Source organism: Eimeria acervulina, genomic scaffold, assembly GCF_000499425.1.
Source record: "Eimeria acervulina Houghton genomic scaffold, Eah_scaff300, whole genome shotgun sequence".
NCBI classification, from domain to species: Eukaryota; Apicomplexa; class Conoidasida; order Eucoccidiorida; family Eimeriidae; genus Eimeria; species Eimeria acervulina.
The window spans coordinates 1-16,102 of NW_013547804.1; the positions used below are offsets into that span (position 1 = coordinate 1).

At 49.8% G+C, this 16,102-nt stretch overlaps 3 protein-coding genes across 3 annotated transcripts; all 3 read right to left on the reverse strand.

Moving 5' to 3' along the window:
- Positions 1 to 706: 706 nt before the first annotated feature.
- Positions 707 to 3,423, reverse strand: EAH_00031630 (hypothetical protein, conserved; the record flags this gene model as incomplete). The annotated part of the gene is made up of 6 exons (XM_013392387.1): positions 707 to 794; positions 928 to 1,253; positions 1,640 to 1,698; positions 2,686 to 2,793; positions 3,020 to 3,223; positions 3,399 to 3,423. 6 exons carry the CDS (start codon positions 3,421 to 3,423, stop codon positions 707 to 709), a joined length of 810 nt encoding a protein of 269 aa, XP_013247841.1.
- Positions 3,424 to 6,030: 2,607 nt separating this feature from the next.
- Positions 6,031 to 11,021, reverse strand: EAH_00031640 (hypothetical protein, conserved; the record flags this gene model as incomplete). Its single annotated transcript, XM_013392388.1, has 10 exons — positions 6,031 to 6,522; positions 6,745 to 6,897; positions 7,025 to 7,294; positions 7,405 to 8,367; positions 8,550 to 8,818; positions 9,087 to 9,299; positions 9,421 to 9,598; positions 9,744 to 10,072; positions 10,317 to 10,385; positions 10,499 to 11,021. The coding sequence occupies 10 exons, from the start codon at positions 11,019 to 11,021 to the stop codon at positions 6,031 to 6,033; spliced, it is 3,459 nt and encodes a 1,152-aa protein (XP_013247842.1).
- A 1,499-nt stretch (positions 11,022 to 12,520) lies between these two features.
- EAH_00031650 (hypothetical protein, conserved) lies at positions 12,521 to 14,652 on the reverse strand (the record flags this gene model as incomplete). Its single annotated transcript, XM_013392389.1, has 3 exons — positions 12,521 to 13,321; positions 13,841 to 14,137; positions 14,641 to 14,652. 3 exons carry the CDS (start codon positions 14,650 to 14,652, stop codon positions 12,521 to 12,523), a joined length of 1,110 nt encoding a protein of 369 aa, XP_013247843.1.
- Positions 14,653 to 16,102: the final 1,450 nt, after the last annotated feature.

Consider the following 16,102-nt stretch of genomic DNA (forward strand, 5'->3'; position numbering starts at 1 on the left):
ATATTTATATATATAAATATATATAAATATATATATATATATATATACAAATACAAATATACTATGCACATTTAAGTGAACAGGCACACAGAAATACACAGCTGTAAATGGAGAGGTAAGTGCATGCACGCACATAAATATATATATATATATATATAAGTATATAGATAGTCTATATATACATATATAAATGTGTATATATTATATATAAATAAGTATAAATATATATACTTACATATATACGTATATATTTTGCATGTGCGTGCATGCGTGTGCATGGAAGAAGAGGGGGCCGTTTGTCTCTGTATACAGCGCGTGAGGCGAAAGGAGACAGACAGCCGAAGCCCCAAACAAACAAAAACAAAAAAAGAAAGCAACGAAGAGAGATAAAGAAAGAGAGACAAAGAAAGAAGGAGAGACAAACAGAAAGACTCAGCCAGAGCTAGCTCAACGCTGGCTAGCTAGCCAGCCTGGAGCCTAGATAGCTAATAAGCTAGCTAGCTAGGCCCCAGCTATCTAGCTAGCTGGACCCTAGCTAGCTAGCTCGTTAGCTAGCTAACCAGGCTCCAGGTCAAGGGGCGAGTAAGGGCACTGGCTAGCCACCAGCCGCTGCACATCCTGTTGCAGCAAGCAGGCTACCCGTCTTCAGCTAGCTAGCTAGCTAGCTAGCTAGCTGGCTGGGGGAGGTTCTAGCTAGCTAGACTTGTTAATACAAGCCACGGAGAGCGACAATGAGGGGCAGCCGCAGCAAAGATGTTGCATTGATTGACGCCTCCTTCGGGGTGTCTCTACACCTGAACAGCAGCAGCAGCAGCAGCAGCAGCAGCAGCAGAAGACCAGTTCAACACATTCTCGAGTACACCCAAGACCCTAAACCTTAAACCCTAAACCCTAAACCCTAAACCCTAAACCCTAACCCCCACCTACTCCTGCGCAAACTCCTCAAAGGAAAGAGTTAGGCCCGCATAATGAGCAGCTGTTTTCCACGGCTCTTCTGCGGTGTCTACAAAGAGCTCTTTGCGTGCACATTCAGTTGCTGCTGCTGCTGCTGCAGCAGTTGCTTTTGCTGCTTCTGCTGCTGCTGCTGCTGCTGCGGGTGGGGGCGCTTCTGTTGCTGCTGCTGCTGCTGCTGCTGTTGCTCTTGTTGCTGCTGTTCTGCCTTGATGGGTGCAGCAGCTGCCTCCCGAGATTGTAAGAAAATGATATTTCCCTTTAAACAAATCAACAGCGCTAGCCAGCGCTAAGTCATCAACCTGCACGCATTCAGGTGTACAGACACCTCAAGGCACCCCCCATGCATTTAAAGCCTCTAAACGCATTTCTATGCACAAGCATTATGCACTAACGCATTAGATAAGTCAATTAAGAAGCTGTACATAAATATACATATATATATATATATATATATTCATATATATATATATGCATGTATTAATATGTAAGCATAGACAATATGCAAGCATTTAATGCATATGCTCTGCAGCTAAACAAAGTGTATATTATATATATATATATACATTTATATGTGCATACATTCATCCATATGCACCACATATCTGCACGTCTTTTTGAGGTGTATGTGCAGCTAAAGACCCAACAAAAAGAGGTGCAGATACACCCCAGCGAGCGGAGCTCTCACATTCTCAAAGGAGATTTGGGCCCTACGGAATTTGTCAACGATAGAAGGCGTCAGCAGCACTGCACAAGTAAACACTCAGCTCCTAAACCCTAAACCCTAAACCCTAAACCCTAAACCCTATAGCAGCAGAAAGGGAGCAACACACGCAACACACTAAGCTCCTAAACCCTAAACCCTTTGCCCGCTAATTTTATATGATGCGGAAAAGAGAGACAGCCCAGTGTTTAGGGTTTAGAAGCTAGGGTTTAGGGTTTAGGGTTTAGGGTTTGAAGAGGCACTCCGGTGGAGGTGGTGGAAGACGGCAGCAACAACAAAAAAGTTCAGGCGGCCCCGATGTTCTTTGTCGAATAGTGCGAAGCAGGCTGCAGCGCAAACCCTAAACCCTAAACCCTAAACCCTAAACCCTAAACCCTAAGCTGTGCTGCCTTGGTGCAGCAGTTCTTTCTATGGTTTTGGCTTGTACGTGCTGCTGCACTTCTTTGTGGGTCTCTCTTTAAGTGTCTCCTTTTGAGTGTCTGTCTCTGCTTCTGTCTCTGTCTCTGTCTATTATAGCTCTCTCTTCTTCTGTCTCTTGCTTCGTCTCTCTTTGTTTGTGTGTCTCTTCATCTCTGTCTCGTCCCTGCATTCCTCTCTGCTTCAGTCTCTCTGTGGCTGTCTCTATTATGTCTCTGTCCTCAGATTTGTCTCTTTACATATACATATACATATATATATATATATATATACATATACATATATATATATATATATATATATATATATTTATTTGCATGTGTATGTATTCATATAATATACATATATATTATATATGTCTGTGTCTTTATATCTGCATGTATATATATGTATATATATATATATATATGTACATATATATATAAGCATATATTCATGCATATATATTCACCTATGTATATATATGTCTCCGTCCTTATATCTGCCTCTGTCCTTATATCTGTCTCTGCTTTTTATCTGTCTCTGTTATTCTATCTGTCTCTGCGTCTATACGTTGGCTTTGAGTGTCTCTGTCTTCTGCGGTGTATAGGCACCTTTGATGCGGTCAGCTGTATCGACACTGCAGTACCGCGACAACCCCAACAGCAACTCCAGGGCATCTGCTGCTCCACAGCGGCTTCCCTGCATCTCTTCAAAGGCCTCTGAATGACAAACATGCAAACAAATACCTGCCTTGAGAGTCTAGGGTTTAGGGTTTAGGGTTTAGGGTTGGGCAGTAAAGCAACAGCCGTTCAAACGCAGTACCCAAGATACAGCAACACCCCTTGGTGTCTCCTTTGCTGTTTCTAATTGTCTCCTCTTCCAGCCTCAATGCAGGAAACCATTATAAGGGTTTAGGGTTTAGGGTTTAGGGTTTCGCTGCCACACCTTCAAGCGCTCTTCGAACTTCCTGGCGATCCCCCCACTGCGCAGTACCCGCTGCGGCAGGGGGGCCCCCACGGGCCCCCTGAGTGGCCCCCTGAGGGGCCCCTGGGGGGCCCCCTTGCTGCAGCAGCAGCGGCTCTAGTGCCTGACAGAAGTCGCCGATGCTGAAGTACAGAGACGGGGTGTTGGCTACGAGGGCTTCTACAGCTGAAGCACAAACCCTCTAAACCATAAACCCTAAACCCTAAACCCTAAACCCTAGGCTATAACCGCTAGGAAGCGTGTGCGTTGCCACAGCAACACCACCCTGTGTGTTTATGTGAAGCTTCTCCATTTAGGGTTTAGGGTTTAGGGTTTAGGGTTTAGGGTTTAGAGTAGTTACCTTTGCTGAGGGGAATATTATGCATAAGTTGAAGGGCCCTAGGGTTTGGGGTTTTACGAGATTGAATAAGAACATTTGTTGCAGCCCACGACGAAAGAAACTCTCTAAAAGAAATGCAATTGCCTATAGAAGGCATTAGTCTCTGAATAGACACCTGCCTAGACACCTGAGGGGACATCCCCCAACTTAAAACCCCTTCCTGCTGCAGCTCTCTCCCTCTTGAAGCACCCCTCTGCAGCTGCTGCAGAGGCAGCAACGAGCTCAGCGGCCTCCTGCGGTGTACGTACACCCCAAAACCACACATCTAAAACTGCTTTTCTGCTGCTTTGCATGCAGATAAACAACACGATAGACTGCCATCCTTCTAATACTAGGGTGTAGGGTTTAGGGTTTAGGGTTTAGGGTTTGAGGCCTATTTACTCATTGTTGTAGCTTTCAAAAAGGCCGCTGAGGGTGTTCTCTTCTTGCAGCAGATCATCCAGGGTTTGCAGCTTCTGAGGGGGCCTCGCAGACCCTGAAGGGGGCCCCTGGGGCCCCTCAGAGGGCCCCCCTATTACTGTCTCGGCTTCAGCAACTCGAGAGAAATACCGCAAACCCAGAGACACCTGGGGCCCTTTGGCTGTATACCCTCTGTTCGCTGTGAGCGGATGGGGGCCCCTAAGGGGCCCCCACCCTGTTGTGGGGCCTCGGGGGCCCCTCTTACAACATGGAAGTTGATAGGGCCAGGGCAATGCTCTGGTAGACTCCTTCCATCCTGCTGTTGTTTTTGCTGATGCTGCTGCTGTCACTGCTTCTGCTGCTGTTGTTGCTGCTGCTGGCTTTGCAGCAACAGCTGATGCTGCTACTAGGACAGGCGAGTGTACAGACAGCGAAGAACTTCCGAGCGTTGCAGCGCTGCGACCGACGTGAAGCTGCAGCAGCGGTCGGGTGTATAGGCAGCTGCAGCACCTCGCAGCTGAGCCCATGAGGTTGAGTCTTCTAAAGGCCAATACTTTGTTTTAAAAAGACAAAGGAAAAGCACGAGACGAGGGAAAAGAAAGAAAAGAAGATGCAGCTGACCTAGTGTACGTACACTGCACAGACAATGCAAACAAACTGCCTTATATACAGTGCTGACGCACCCGAAAGCAGCAGCGCTCAGGTGTCTGTACACCTGAATTCAAATAGACAATTACAAATTTCCACCTGTTTTTATAAAGTAAACACTTAATATATATTTATAATAAGCAAACGACACCATCACACTCGCTCTAGGGGGCCCCCCTTGTTGCTTCTGCATAGTCGCTAGCTCCGGGGCCCTGCAGCCCTGATGCAGCTGGCTGCCGTCTGGCGATAATAAATGAAAGACGAATTAATTCAATTAAAATATATAAATATTTTAATTTAAACAAATATAATATTCGCTTGTCTTGAGCAAAGAGCAGGAGAGGTGGGCCGTTGGTGCGGTGTACGTACACCGCACCGCCGCACCACCGGTCAGGGGGGTGACTTCCAAGGGTTTGCCGCTGTTCTCTTGACTCTTTATCATTAATTTATTCAATTAAAACATTTAAATTGTCTTTAATTACAAACGAAATACTAAATAGCTCCCTGCAGCCTCTACGCAGCTCCGTCGGGTGTATGCTGAGCTACCGGACAAACTCAGCGGTGTACGGCCCCACACCTCTCAACAAAAGCAGCGGGAACGGATCCCACGTTACATTACATAAGGCGTCTATGTTAAATGAGCAGACAGTGCCTATACACCTCGCGATAAAGCCCTCAGCCTCCTGCATGCGCCGTCGTTTCTAATTAGCATATTCACGTACACTCTGGTTTACAGGTTGGTAGCCGTAGCTACCAAGCTACAGCTAGCTACAGCTAGCTTTAGCTAGTGACAGCTAACCATACGGCGGGTGGAGGCGCCTGCCTCATTTCGCCACCCTTGCAGCACTTGCTGACAGGCCTCTCAGACTTTAGCAGAAGATTAGGTATGGCGATGCCCTTGCGCTCTCGGCCCGCAACAAAGATCTGCACAAACTAGTTTTAAACAAATCTATAGCTGCTGCATTTAACTTCATGCTGCTGCCTCAGCAGGCCTGCTGCCTACCCCTCTTCGGGGTATACATATAGCGCCGCTCTGCTGCGCTGCTGCCCCCTGAGTCTTTATAAATAGCAGTGGAAACAGCAGCAGCAGATTAAACCCTAAACCCTAAACCCTAAACACGGAATGGCTTGAAGAGTAGACGAAGTCGGCGGTATGTCCGAGTGGTTAAGGAGGTGGACTCGAAATCCACTGGGCTCTGCCCGCGCAGGTTCGAATCCTGCTGCCGTCGTTTTAATTTAATTTTTAACTTGTTTTGTTCTTCTGTCTCTCTTCTCGCTGTCTTGTCTCTCTTCTTGCTCTTCAGTCTCTAAGCCACCATCAATGCACACAGCTGCCTTCAGCGACTTCCTCTTCTTATTTACTTCACTTAAACGCAACCCAAACAAACAAAGACAAGAAAGACAATATACGCAGCAGCAAACCAACTGCCAGTGCAGGCAAACAAACATATTACTCTGCCTCAAGGCAGACAAGTCTGTCCGTGCAAAAGCAGCAGCAGCAGCTGCTGCTGCACGTGCTGCAGCAGCAGCAGCTGCTGCAGCTGCTCTACATTTTTTGTTCTAGAGCCCTTCTTCGGGCTCTCCAGAGGGCCTCTGCTCGCTGCTGAGGAGAAGAGGCCCCCCAAAGAAAGTGCGGCAGCAGCAGCAGCTGCCACCCCTGCAGCTGCAGGGCCCTGAGGACTGCTAAAGTGTCTCCTTGCAGCTTGCGGGGGCCCCCTCCTACCCAGAGGAGACCCCACGCGTCTGTCTCTATTTTTAACCTGTCTCCTTTTCTAACTGTCTCTCCTCTATCTAATCTGGTAGAGACCTCGACAGCAGCTGGCTTGAGGCCTGCCTCTGTCTCTGTCTCCGTCTCCTTGCCTACTTGTCTCTCTAACTCTGTCTCTTTGTCTGTCTCTGTCTCCGTTTCTGTCTCTATTGCTGTCTCTCTTTCTTCTCCAACTGAATAGAGACAGGAAGGAGGTAAGTAGCAGTAGGCTATGCTGCAGGGGGTCTCAGCAGCAGCAACGAGCACGAAGGGAGAGACGGCAAACCCAACCTGCAGCAAAAGGAGACACTCTTATCTGTCCCTTTGGCTCCTTTCTGCTACACCCAAAACCCTAAACACTAAACCCTAAACCCTAAACCCTAAACCCTAATCCCTTTCCTATTCCACCTGCCGAAACGGCATCAGCCCAGAGTCCTCAAAAGGATAAACCCTAAGCTTGCAAACCCTAAAGCGTAAACCCTAAACCCTAAACCCTAACACCATGCGTCTCACTGTGTTAGAGACTCCTCTGCCTCTCAGCATCGCCGCCAGTTCTCGCTCAACCCTGAGGCTTCTCAGCTGCAAGGCTGGGGGGCCCCCCAAAGGCCCGGGGGCCCCCTGAGCCACACGGATGGAAAGGATGCGGAGACAGTAGCTGCTGACGACCTGGAGGAGACACAGACAAGGAGACAGGCTGCAGCAGCTAAGCCACCCACATAACCTGCACAAGCAGCAGCTGCCGCTGCTGCTGCACCTGCAGCAGCAGACGCAGCACGGGAAGCATAGGCCTTACGTATTGCTGCAGCGCTTCGGCAGTTGTCCTCGGAGGCGGCAGCACCGGCTGCTGCTGCTGCTGCAGCTGCTGATGCAGTGCCGCTGCAACGGCATTCATAACACCGCACTGAAGCTCTAGTGCAGCTGCATTTGCTGCTGCTGCTGCAGCAGCAGCAGCAGCAACAAATGCACCAGCAGCAGCAGCTGGAGCCTCCACTCCACGGCGGCACTGGAAGAAGGGAGACGCATGCAAAGCCCCGTCAGCAGCAGCTAACAGCGAGGTGGATCCCTGCAAACCCCAAAGACGCAAGCATTCAGGGTTTAGGGTTTAGTGTTTAGGATTTAGGGTTTAGGGTTAACTTTCACAGTAAGCAGCGGCAGCGGCAATCTGTCGCTCACCACTGAGTAGGCAAGGGACACAAGCTGCCGCAACGAGAAACCCTGCTGTTGCTGCTGTTGCTGCTGCTGCTGCTGCTGCTGCCTTAAAAAGCTCCCAATAATCTGACGAAGTGTCTCCGTATTAGCAGCACGGCGCCAGAGGTCACCATTTGCTGACAAGATAGAGTCTACAGCTTTTGCTGCTGGTGCTGCTGCTGCTGTTGCTGCAGTCACAGTTTCAGCAGCAGCAGCAACAGCAGCACGTAGCAAACTGTCTCGCAGCATCAGCAGCTCCTGGCTGAGGTCTTCGTCTCTAAACGCCCACCTACTGGCAGAGGCCCTAAAGGGGATGTCGATTTTTGCGTCAGCAGCAGAACCTGCTGCTGCTGCTGCTGCAGGAGCAGAAGCTGCTGCTGCTGCTGAAGCAGCAGCAGCAGCCAATGCTGCTGAGGGTTCAGCAGCAGCTGCTGTCGGTTTTGCTGCAGTTGCTGCTGCTCCCGCTACTGTCCCTAACAAGCCACAAGATGCTGCAGCTAGCTGCTGGGACTTCAGGTAGTCCACCAGCGACTGTCGATACACCTGCTGTTGCTGCTGCTGCTGCAGCTGCAGCACGTAGTAAGCCTGCAGCAGCCTCTGGACCGAGACGAGAGGAAGCAGCAAATCATCCCCCGAAGAATTTGCTGCTGCTGCCGCAGCTGATGCAAATGCATGGAGGAGAGTGCAGCAGCTGGATATATCGAGCGCTGCTGCTGTTCCTGCCAAGTCGCTGAGTTTATTCTGGTGCTGCTGCTGCTGTTCCTGCTGCTGCTGCATGCACTGCAACACGACGGGGGCAATCCGTAAGGAAGCAACGTTAGCCGCACGCAGCAAAAAGGAGAGAGGCAGCTGAAGCCCTTTTCCTGATAGCTGCAAGAGGGCCCCCAGCAGCCTCGCCAGCTGCTGCAGCGGCAGCAGCTCCGGTGGGGCCTGCTGCAGCAGCAACTGCTGCAGCAGCAAAACGCAGCACATGCAACCGCTGGCAGCTGCAGAAACGTTGATAACAGTGCAGTCAGTAGGCGAAGGCACCACCAACAACAGCAGCAGCAAGCATAAACAGAAGAACACAGCAGCGGCATCAGCAGCAGGAACAGCAGCAGCAGCAGCAGAAGCAACAAAGGACTGCGCACCATAGTGTTCTTAGGTAGAAGCAGCTTAAGGAGGGCTGCTGCTGTAATGAGGTTAGCAGCACCACCAGGCGACATCCCCCCTACTTCTTTGTGCAGCAGCAGCTGCTGCTGCTGCTGCAGTTCCTGCTGCTGCTGCTGCTGCTGCTGCTGCTGCGCGTTGTCGGGAAGCGCGTTCAGCCGCGCTGCTGCAGCAGAGCGAAGAGACTGAGGGACACGCTGGAGACGGAGACAGCCGAGCAGCAGCTGCGCGAGGGCCTCAAGCGGCGCTTCTGCAGCAGCAGAACCAGCAGCAGCAGCAGCGGGATCAGCAGTAGTAGCAACTTAAGAAGGCAGCAGCAGCAGTAGCACCAAAGACACCAGAAGAAGCAGCAGAGACACCAGCAGCACCAACAGCAGCAGCGACAGCAGCAGCAACACCTGCAACATCACAAGGAGAGATAGCAGCGCCAGCAGCAGAAGAGACACGAGCAGCAGCACCTTGAACGAGCAGCAGCAACAGCAGCAGGAGCAACAACAGCAGCAGCAGCAAAGCCTCACTAGCAGCAACAGTTTGCGCATGCACGGCAAGCTGCTGCAGAGTGCTTAGCACCAGCACTTGGATGTCTGCTGCAGCAGCAACAAATGTCGCGAGGTCTGTGGGTCCCCACAAGCTGAAGCATTCGGAGCAGCTTCTGTCCAGGGCTTCTGCAGCAGCAGCAACAACAGGAGCAGCAGCAGCAGCAGCAGCTACAGCTGCAGCAGCAGCAATAACTGCGGCAGAAGTAACAGCAGCAGCACCGGCCAGCCTAGGCAGCACGCACCCCACGAAGAACCAGATAGCTTAGTAGTTTGTGCTGGGGTTTAGGGTTTAGGGTTTAGGGGTTGCATTCACCGAAGGCCTGCTTATCATTTACTCCAGCTGCAGCAAGCTCCCTTGCTGCAGCAGCAAGATCTGCTGGTGCAGCAGCAATAGAGCCCCGCAGCATCAGCACAACAGCAGCAACGACGCGCATATCTCCTCCCGTTGCCTTCAGCACCTCCAGAGTAAACCTCAGGGGCATGGCGGCTAGCTGCAGCAGCAGCAGCAGCAGCAGCAGCAGCAGCAGCAGCAGCGCGCCCTAACCATGAATAGAAAAATGGGTTCCTCTAGGGTTTGAGGTTTCGTAGGGTTTAGGGTTTAGGGTTTAGGGTTTTGGGGGGGGCGCCAGTAGTCACCTGGCCTTCCACATGAGGCAGCACTTCTTGCAGCGTCTTCTTCTCTGCTGCATCTTCTGCCGCGTTGCTGCTGCTGCTGCTGCAGTTGTTGCTCATGTGCTGCTGCTCCTGCTGCTGCTGCGTGAGGTCCAAAGGGTCTTCAGGAGCTGAGGCTGCTGCTGCTGCTGCTGCTATTGCTGCCGCTGAATCCACTTGAGATGTAGAGGCCCCTGGCGGTGCTGCAGCATCAGCAGCAGCAGCAACTCCTGCTGCTGCTGAGCGCCGCCCGCGCCGTGCCTCAATTACACGGCATAACCGCAGCAGGTCCTTTTTATCCATGTCTCTGGCCCCTGCAGCAGCAACAGCAGCAGCAGCAGCAACAGGAGCAGCAGCAGCAACAGGAGCAGCAGCAACAGCAGCAGCAGAAGGCAGAGGCGACGGACTGCTAAAATAAATCCATCGGCAACAGAAAAGGCCGCAGCTGAAGCAGCAAATGCAGCAGCAAGTGCACCAGCAGCAGGAGCAGCAACACCAGCTGCAGCAGCAGCAACAGCAACAGCAACAGGAACAGCAGCAGACGCTGCAGCAGCGCACCCTCCGCAACAGCACCTAAGGCCTTGCAGTAAGCAGAAGAAGGCCAGTCCCTAGACAGCAGCAGAAGCACTGCAGCAACACAATGCAACACAGACAATACTGCTGCTGCTGCTGCTGCTGCATGTGCATTTCGAGCTGCTGTCTCTGCCGCAATGAAGTGCTGCTGCTGCTGCAGCAGTTACTGCTGTCGTCAAAGTAGTTTCTGCTTTTACTGCTCTCTCTACTGTTCTCGTTGCTGCTGTTGCTGCTGCTGTTGCTGCTGCTGCTGCTGCTGCACTTGCCTTGCTGCTTGACAGGAAGGCCTTGCGAGAAGACAAACTCTGGGGGAACGCGAAGCCGAGAGGGCAGCACCTGGGTGTCTCCCTCTTTGGGGTGTACAGACACCGCGGGCCCCACAGTACGAAAGCACCGTCTAAAGGGGGCCCCAAGGAGGGGCCCCCCAGCAGCAAATAAATCAGAAATACTCCATAACGCATGCTGGCCAGAAAGGAGGGGCCCTGCTGCTGCTGCTGCTGCTGCTGCTGTCTGTACACCCCAACAGCGGTCCCCGCAGAATCCAGAACGCCAGCGAGCTGCTGCTGCTGCTGTTGCTGTTGCTGTTGTTGTTGTTGTTGCTGCTGGCGCTGTTGCTGCTGCTGTTGTTGTTGCTGCTGCTGCTGCTGTTCGTGCTGCAGCAGCAGATACCGGAAGGGCCCGGAGGCTCATCGGCAGCTCTCCTCTACAAGACACCACAGTACCAGCAGCAGCAGCAGCAGCATAAGCCGCAGCAGCAGCAGCTGGAGACGCAGAGCCCCTAACCCCTGCTGCTGGTAGGGGCCCCCAAACCCTGCTGCTGGGGGCCCCCACGCCTAATTTGCTGCTGGGGCCCCCTTGTGTTATTTATTAAGCTGCTCTGGTGTCCTCCCTACGATATTATTTTTATTATCCCCTTTCGTATTATTATTTATTATTGTTGTTGTTATTATTATTCTTGTCCTTGTTTGGCTTTTTCTTGTTTTTCTTGTTCTTCTTCTTGTTTTTGTTGTTGTTCTTCTTCTTTTTGTCGTCTTTTGCACCTGTTCGTCTTAGTCTTATTGTTATTATTTATTGCTTTTCTGTTATTTCTTTGTCTTCTTCTCCTTCTTCTCTTTCTTTATATCCCCCATAAGAGCCTTTATTCATTTAGATAATAAACACTAAATGATATTACTTTACTTCTATACGTCGTATAAACCCAAAGAAACCAACAGCAGAACGCTATGGGGGGCCCCCCTCCAGTAGGTAGGGGGGCCCCCCTCAAATAAGAACGGGGGGCCCCTAGTGAAGGAGAAGAGGGTACAGACAACAAAATATCTTTATCATATAAACCACTTTTACTTCTTTTTATATTATTATATCCAATATAACTCGTTGTTACAAGAGAAGACTCCTGGGGCCCTAGTGGGGGCCCCTTCGGGGGCCCCCCGGGTCTTACTAGGGGCCCCTAAGGGGCCCCTGTGTGTCTCCTTTCCCTACTAGCGCGAGTCTCTAAGTAGCTGTGCTTATTAGAGTTTGTTATTATATTTTAAAGTGCTTACTAGGGTTTGTTATGATATTCTAGAGGTTTATTCCTGAAGAGACATGCACACAACCTGGAGTTAGAGACAGAAAAGGAGACAGCTACCCCCAAACAAACAGATACAGATAAACGCTCCACAATAAAAGAGACAACTTCTCTGCGTCAAACTCCAGGGCGGCCAAACTACCACCCGTTTTAAACCCAAGGCAAGCTGCCGGCTACGCAGCTAGCTAGCTACCTATTCGCTAGCTAGCTAGCTAGCCAGCTAGCTAGCTATTCGCTAGCGAGCTAGTCGCTAGCTAGCTATACGCCAGCTAGCTAGCCAAAGGGGCACTCTGTCTTTGCCCCCTGTCTTTTGAATTTGTGTACTGACACAAAAACTGCAGCGCCATTTAATTGTCGATACCCCCCAGCTAGCCATCCTTTAAAATAGGCGACTAGCTAGCCAGCTAGCTAGCCAGCTAGGCAGGTAGGTATTCAGGTAGCTAGCTAGCTATCTAGCTAGCTGGATGGCAATTTAGGTGCACATGCAGCTAGACGGCTAGCTAGGAATATAGTATGTAATCGCAGAGGAGTAGCTAGCGCATGGGGTGGCTAGCTACAGCTAGCCATCTGTTGATGTGTCTGTGTCTGTACAGCTGCGCAAGTGTCTCTACTCTACTCCCTCCTAAGCAAGGGGACATAGAGCAGACCCCGTAAGGCCCTGCCCTGGGGGGCTGTCTAAGAGCTGCGCTAATATATCAAAGGCCTGCAGCGCTGCTGCTTCTGTGGGGAACTCGATCCAGCGGGAGACGAAAACTTCATTCAGGGGATCGGTCTCCTCCGGCTCCTCATGCCCTAGCAACCAGCCCCCTACCTTTGTTTTCTTTAATACCTGCCAAGGGCCTTTCTTCTGCTGATGCTCCTCCTCTTGCTGCTGCTGCTGCTGCTGCTGTTGGCGTTTCTGCTGCTGTGGAGAAGGCGAAGCCTCGCCGTCTTCCTGAGAAGCGCTGTCCTCGGAAGAAGCAGCCTGCTGCTGCTGCTGCTGCTGCTGGCGCTGCTGCTGCTGCTGCTGCAGCCCTGCAGTCTCCTCTTTGTTCTGCGAGGAGGAACTCTTAGAAGAGACAGCCCCCGGCGTTGGTCTCCCTAGTGAGGCCCCCACAGAGTCGATGCTGCCCTGCTGCGGGGGAACCATCTGGCTACCTTTTGCTGCTTTCTTTGCTGCTTCTGCTGCTGCTGCAGCAGCTGGTACTGGTGCTGCTGCTGCTTCTCCTTGCTGCTCAACAGAAGGGCGTCTGTCAAAGCCACCCGAAAGATATGAAGAAGTACTCTCAGAGTATTCGTCGTACAGTTCCTCTTCGGCTTCCTCATCTGTGTAGCTGCTGCTGCTGCTGCTGCTGCTGCTGCTGCTGCTAGTGCTGCTGCCGGTGTGGTAGCTGGTGCTTGAGATCGAACTCGCAGTAGCGGCTGTCTGCAGCTGCGAGTCCCCCTGAAGCCGCAAGAGCAGCAGCACAGCTCACAAACGCATGCAACAGCAGCAGCAGCAACAGGAGCACCAGCAACAGCAGCGATAGCAACAGCACGCTCAGCAGTAAGATTATCAGCAGCGGCAGCAGAGAGAGAATCAGCAGCAGCAAGACAATCAGCTGCAGCAGCAGCAAGACAATCAACAGCAGCATAAGCAACAACAACAACAGCAAGATGATCAGCAACAGCAGCGGCAACAACAACAACAGCAAGATAATCAGCAGCAGCAGCAGCTGACGAGTTCTGCTCTTTGTCTGAGTCCTTCTCTTGTTTGTCTGGTGAGGCCGTCGTCTGGTGGCGGTCTGTTGCCTCTGGTTCTGAAGTGCAGCACCCTAAGGAAGACAGTGTAGTTTGAGCTGCTGCTGCTGCTGCTGCTGCTGCTGCTGCAGTCTCTAACAACGCGTAGCTCTGCTACTTCTCCTCTATAACAACTCCATATTACATGTCTCCCTTCTAATAGACCAAGCTTGCGTAGGCCTACAGCAAGACATAGCTGCAGCCTCCTCCTTCTGTGGGGTCTCTCTTGAGGACAGTTAATTTGCTGTTGCTGTTGCTGCTGCTGCTGCTGCTGCAGGTGCAGCTGCTGCAGCGGGCCCCCCACCCATGAGGGCACCACCCCATCAACGTCCTCGCGGTGTCGATACACCGGGATTGTCAGCAGCAACTGAGCAGGGGGAGAGCGAGAAGACCGATACACAGAGCTTTGTGTAATTGCAAGACAAAAGCTGTAGCCTTCAGGGCGCCAATTTCCTATGCAAAACACTCGACGAGGCCGCACCTAAAACCCCCAAACAAAACACAAAAAACAATCCATCTGCATGCATGTGCATGCATGCATGCATATATATGTGCATGCATATATATGTGCGCATGCATGCATGCAAAGCCAAAGCCAATAAGAAAAGGGAAAACAAAAAGAACAGCAACAACAAGACAGAAGCAGCAGCAGCAGCAGCAGGAACAGCCAGCAGCAGCAGCAACCGAAACAGCCAGCAGAAAAAGAAAGAATAAGCAACGGCAGCAAGCGCAACAACCGCATCAAAAGCCCCAACCACAGCAACAGCACCACCACCATACACCGCAGCAACAGCAGAAGCCTCCGCAGCAGCAACCGCAGTAGCAGCAACCGCATCATCCGCAGCAACAGACTCAACAGCAGCAACCGCAGCATCCAGAGCAGCAGCAAGCGCAGCATCAGCAGCAGCAACTGCAGCAGCAACAGCAGCAGCTGCAGAAGGAAGAAGAGAATTAGTCTGATAGAGTTGTAGAGTGCTGTATTACCGATTCAAGCATAGGGACAGCTTGTATTTGATTAAGAGCACCAACACAAGAAGAAGAGAGAAGCAGCAAAAGTGAAGAAGGAATGCCGAAGCAAAGCGACCCCAGACCTGAGGCTGCCCCCAGAGCAAGGCCCTTTGCTCCTGCAATTAATTTGTCTCTTCTGCTGGTAACTGAAGGCTGAGATAAATATAATTCAACGCCTTTCAAAGGCTTGCCGCATACATTCACCAGAGACAACGCAAATGTAAACGCAAAACCCTTTCCTCCGCTCCTGAACAACCCCACATATACACACAGAAGCAGCAGCAGCAGCAGCAGCAGCAGCAGCAGCAGCAGCAGCAGCAGCAGCAGCAGCAACAGCAGCAGCACACATATATATTATGGTATGTACAAATATATTAATAATATATACACATGTATAAATACACATATATATCATTCTAACATATATGCAATATATATTGATGGAGTATATATATATATGCATATATATGTATATATATATATATGCATATATATTTATGTATATATATATATATATATATATATATCTGTATCTCCCTCTCTTCTATCTCTATTACTGAGCAGCAACTCTAGGAAGAATTCTGCATATTATCTTATACAAGTCCCTCTGCAATGCTTCCTGATTATATATATATAAATACATATATCTAAATGGATATATATATATATATATACATATCTAAATATATATATATATATATATCTATTCTATCTCTATAAGCAAATATAATTCTGAGTATTATCTTACACAAGTCCCTCTGCAATGCTTCCCGGTTGATCTGCTGCTCCTCCTCCTTGTGCTTGGTTGAAGGGTGTTAGCGAAAAAGCATCTGCATTTCTAGCTAGTGCTTCTAAGCATTGAAACCAAGACCCAAAGAAACGGCCTGAAGAATCTAATAAACCCCCAACCAGCCCCATACTACACCGAGCAAACCCTCGTCCAAATGATATGCATGCAAATCCTGGGGTCCCTAATAAACTTATGCCTCGACGAAACTCCTGCATTTCATACACCGCATATTCATATTGTATACACCACTATGTACTCAATAGACATATGCATATATATGTACATATATATGCTTATATAGATGTATATATATATATATATATATATATATTATATATATATACATGAGGCGTATGCGTGTGTGCATACACGAGAACATAAATAGAGAATATATATATAATATATAATATATATATATATAGATGACATACATATAATATTATAGGCTTGTATGTGTGTACGTGCATTGAAGCATCATGTGCTAAGCTCATATATATAATTTATTTATTTATATATTTATACAATGATATAAACTGTTATACAAATGATATACAAACGTACATAGAAGCAACCCAAAGCCCCAGCCTTCCAATGCTTGAACATTATGACATATACATAATTATACATATTTATACATATTTAAATATG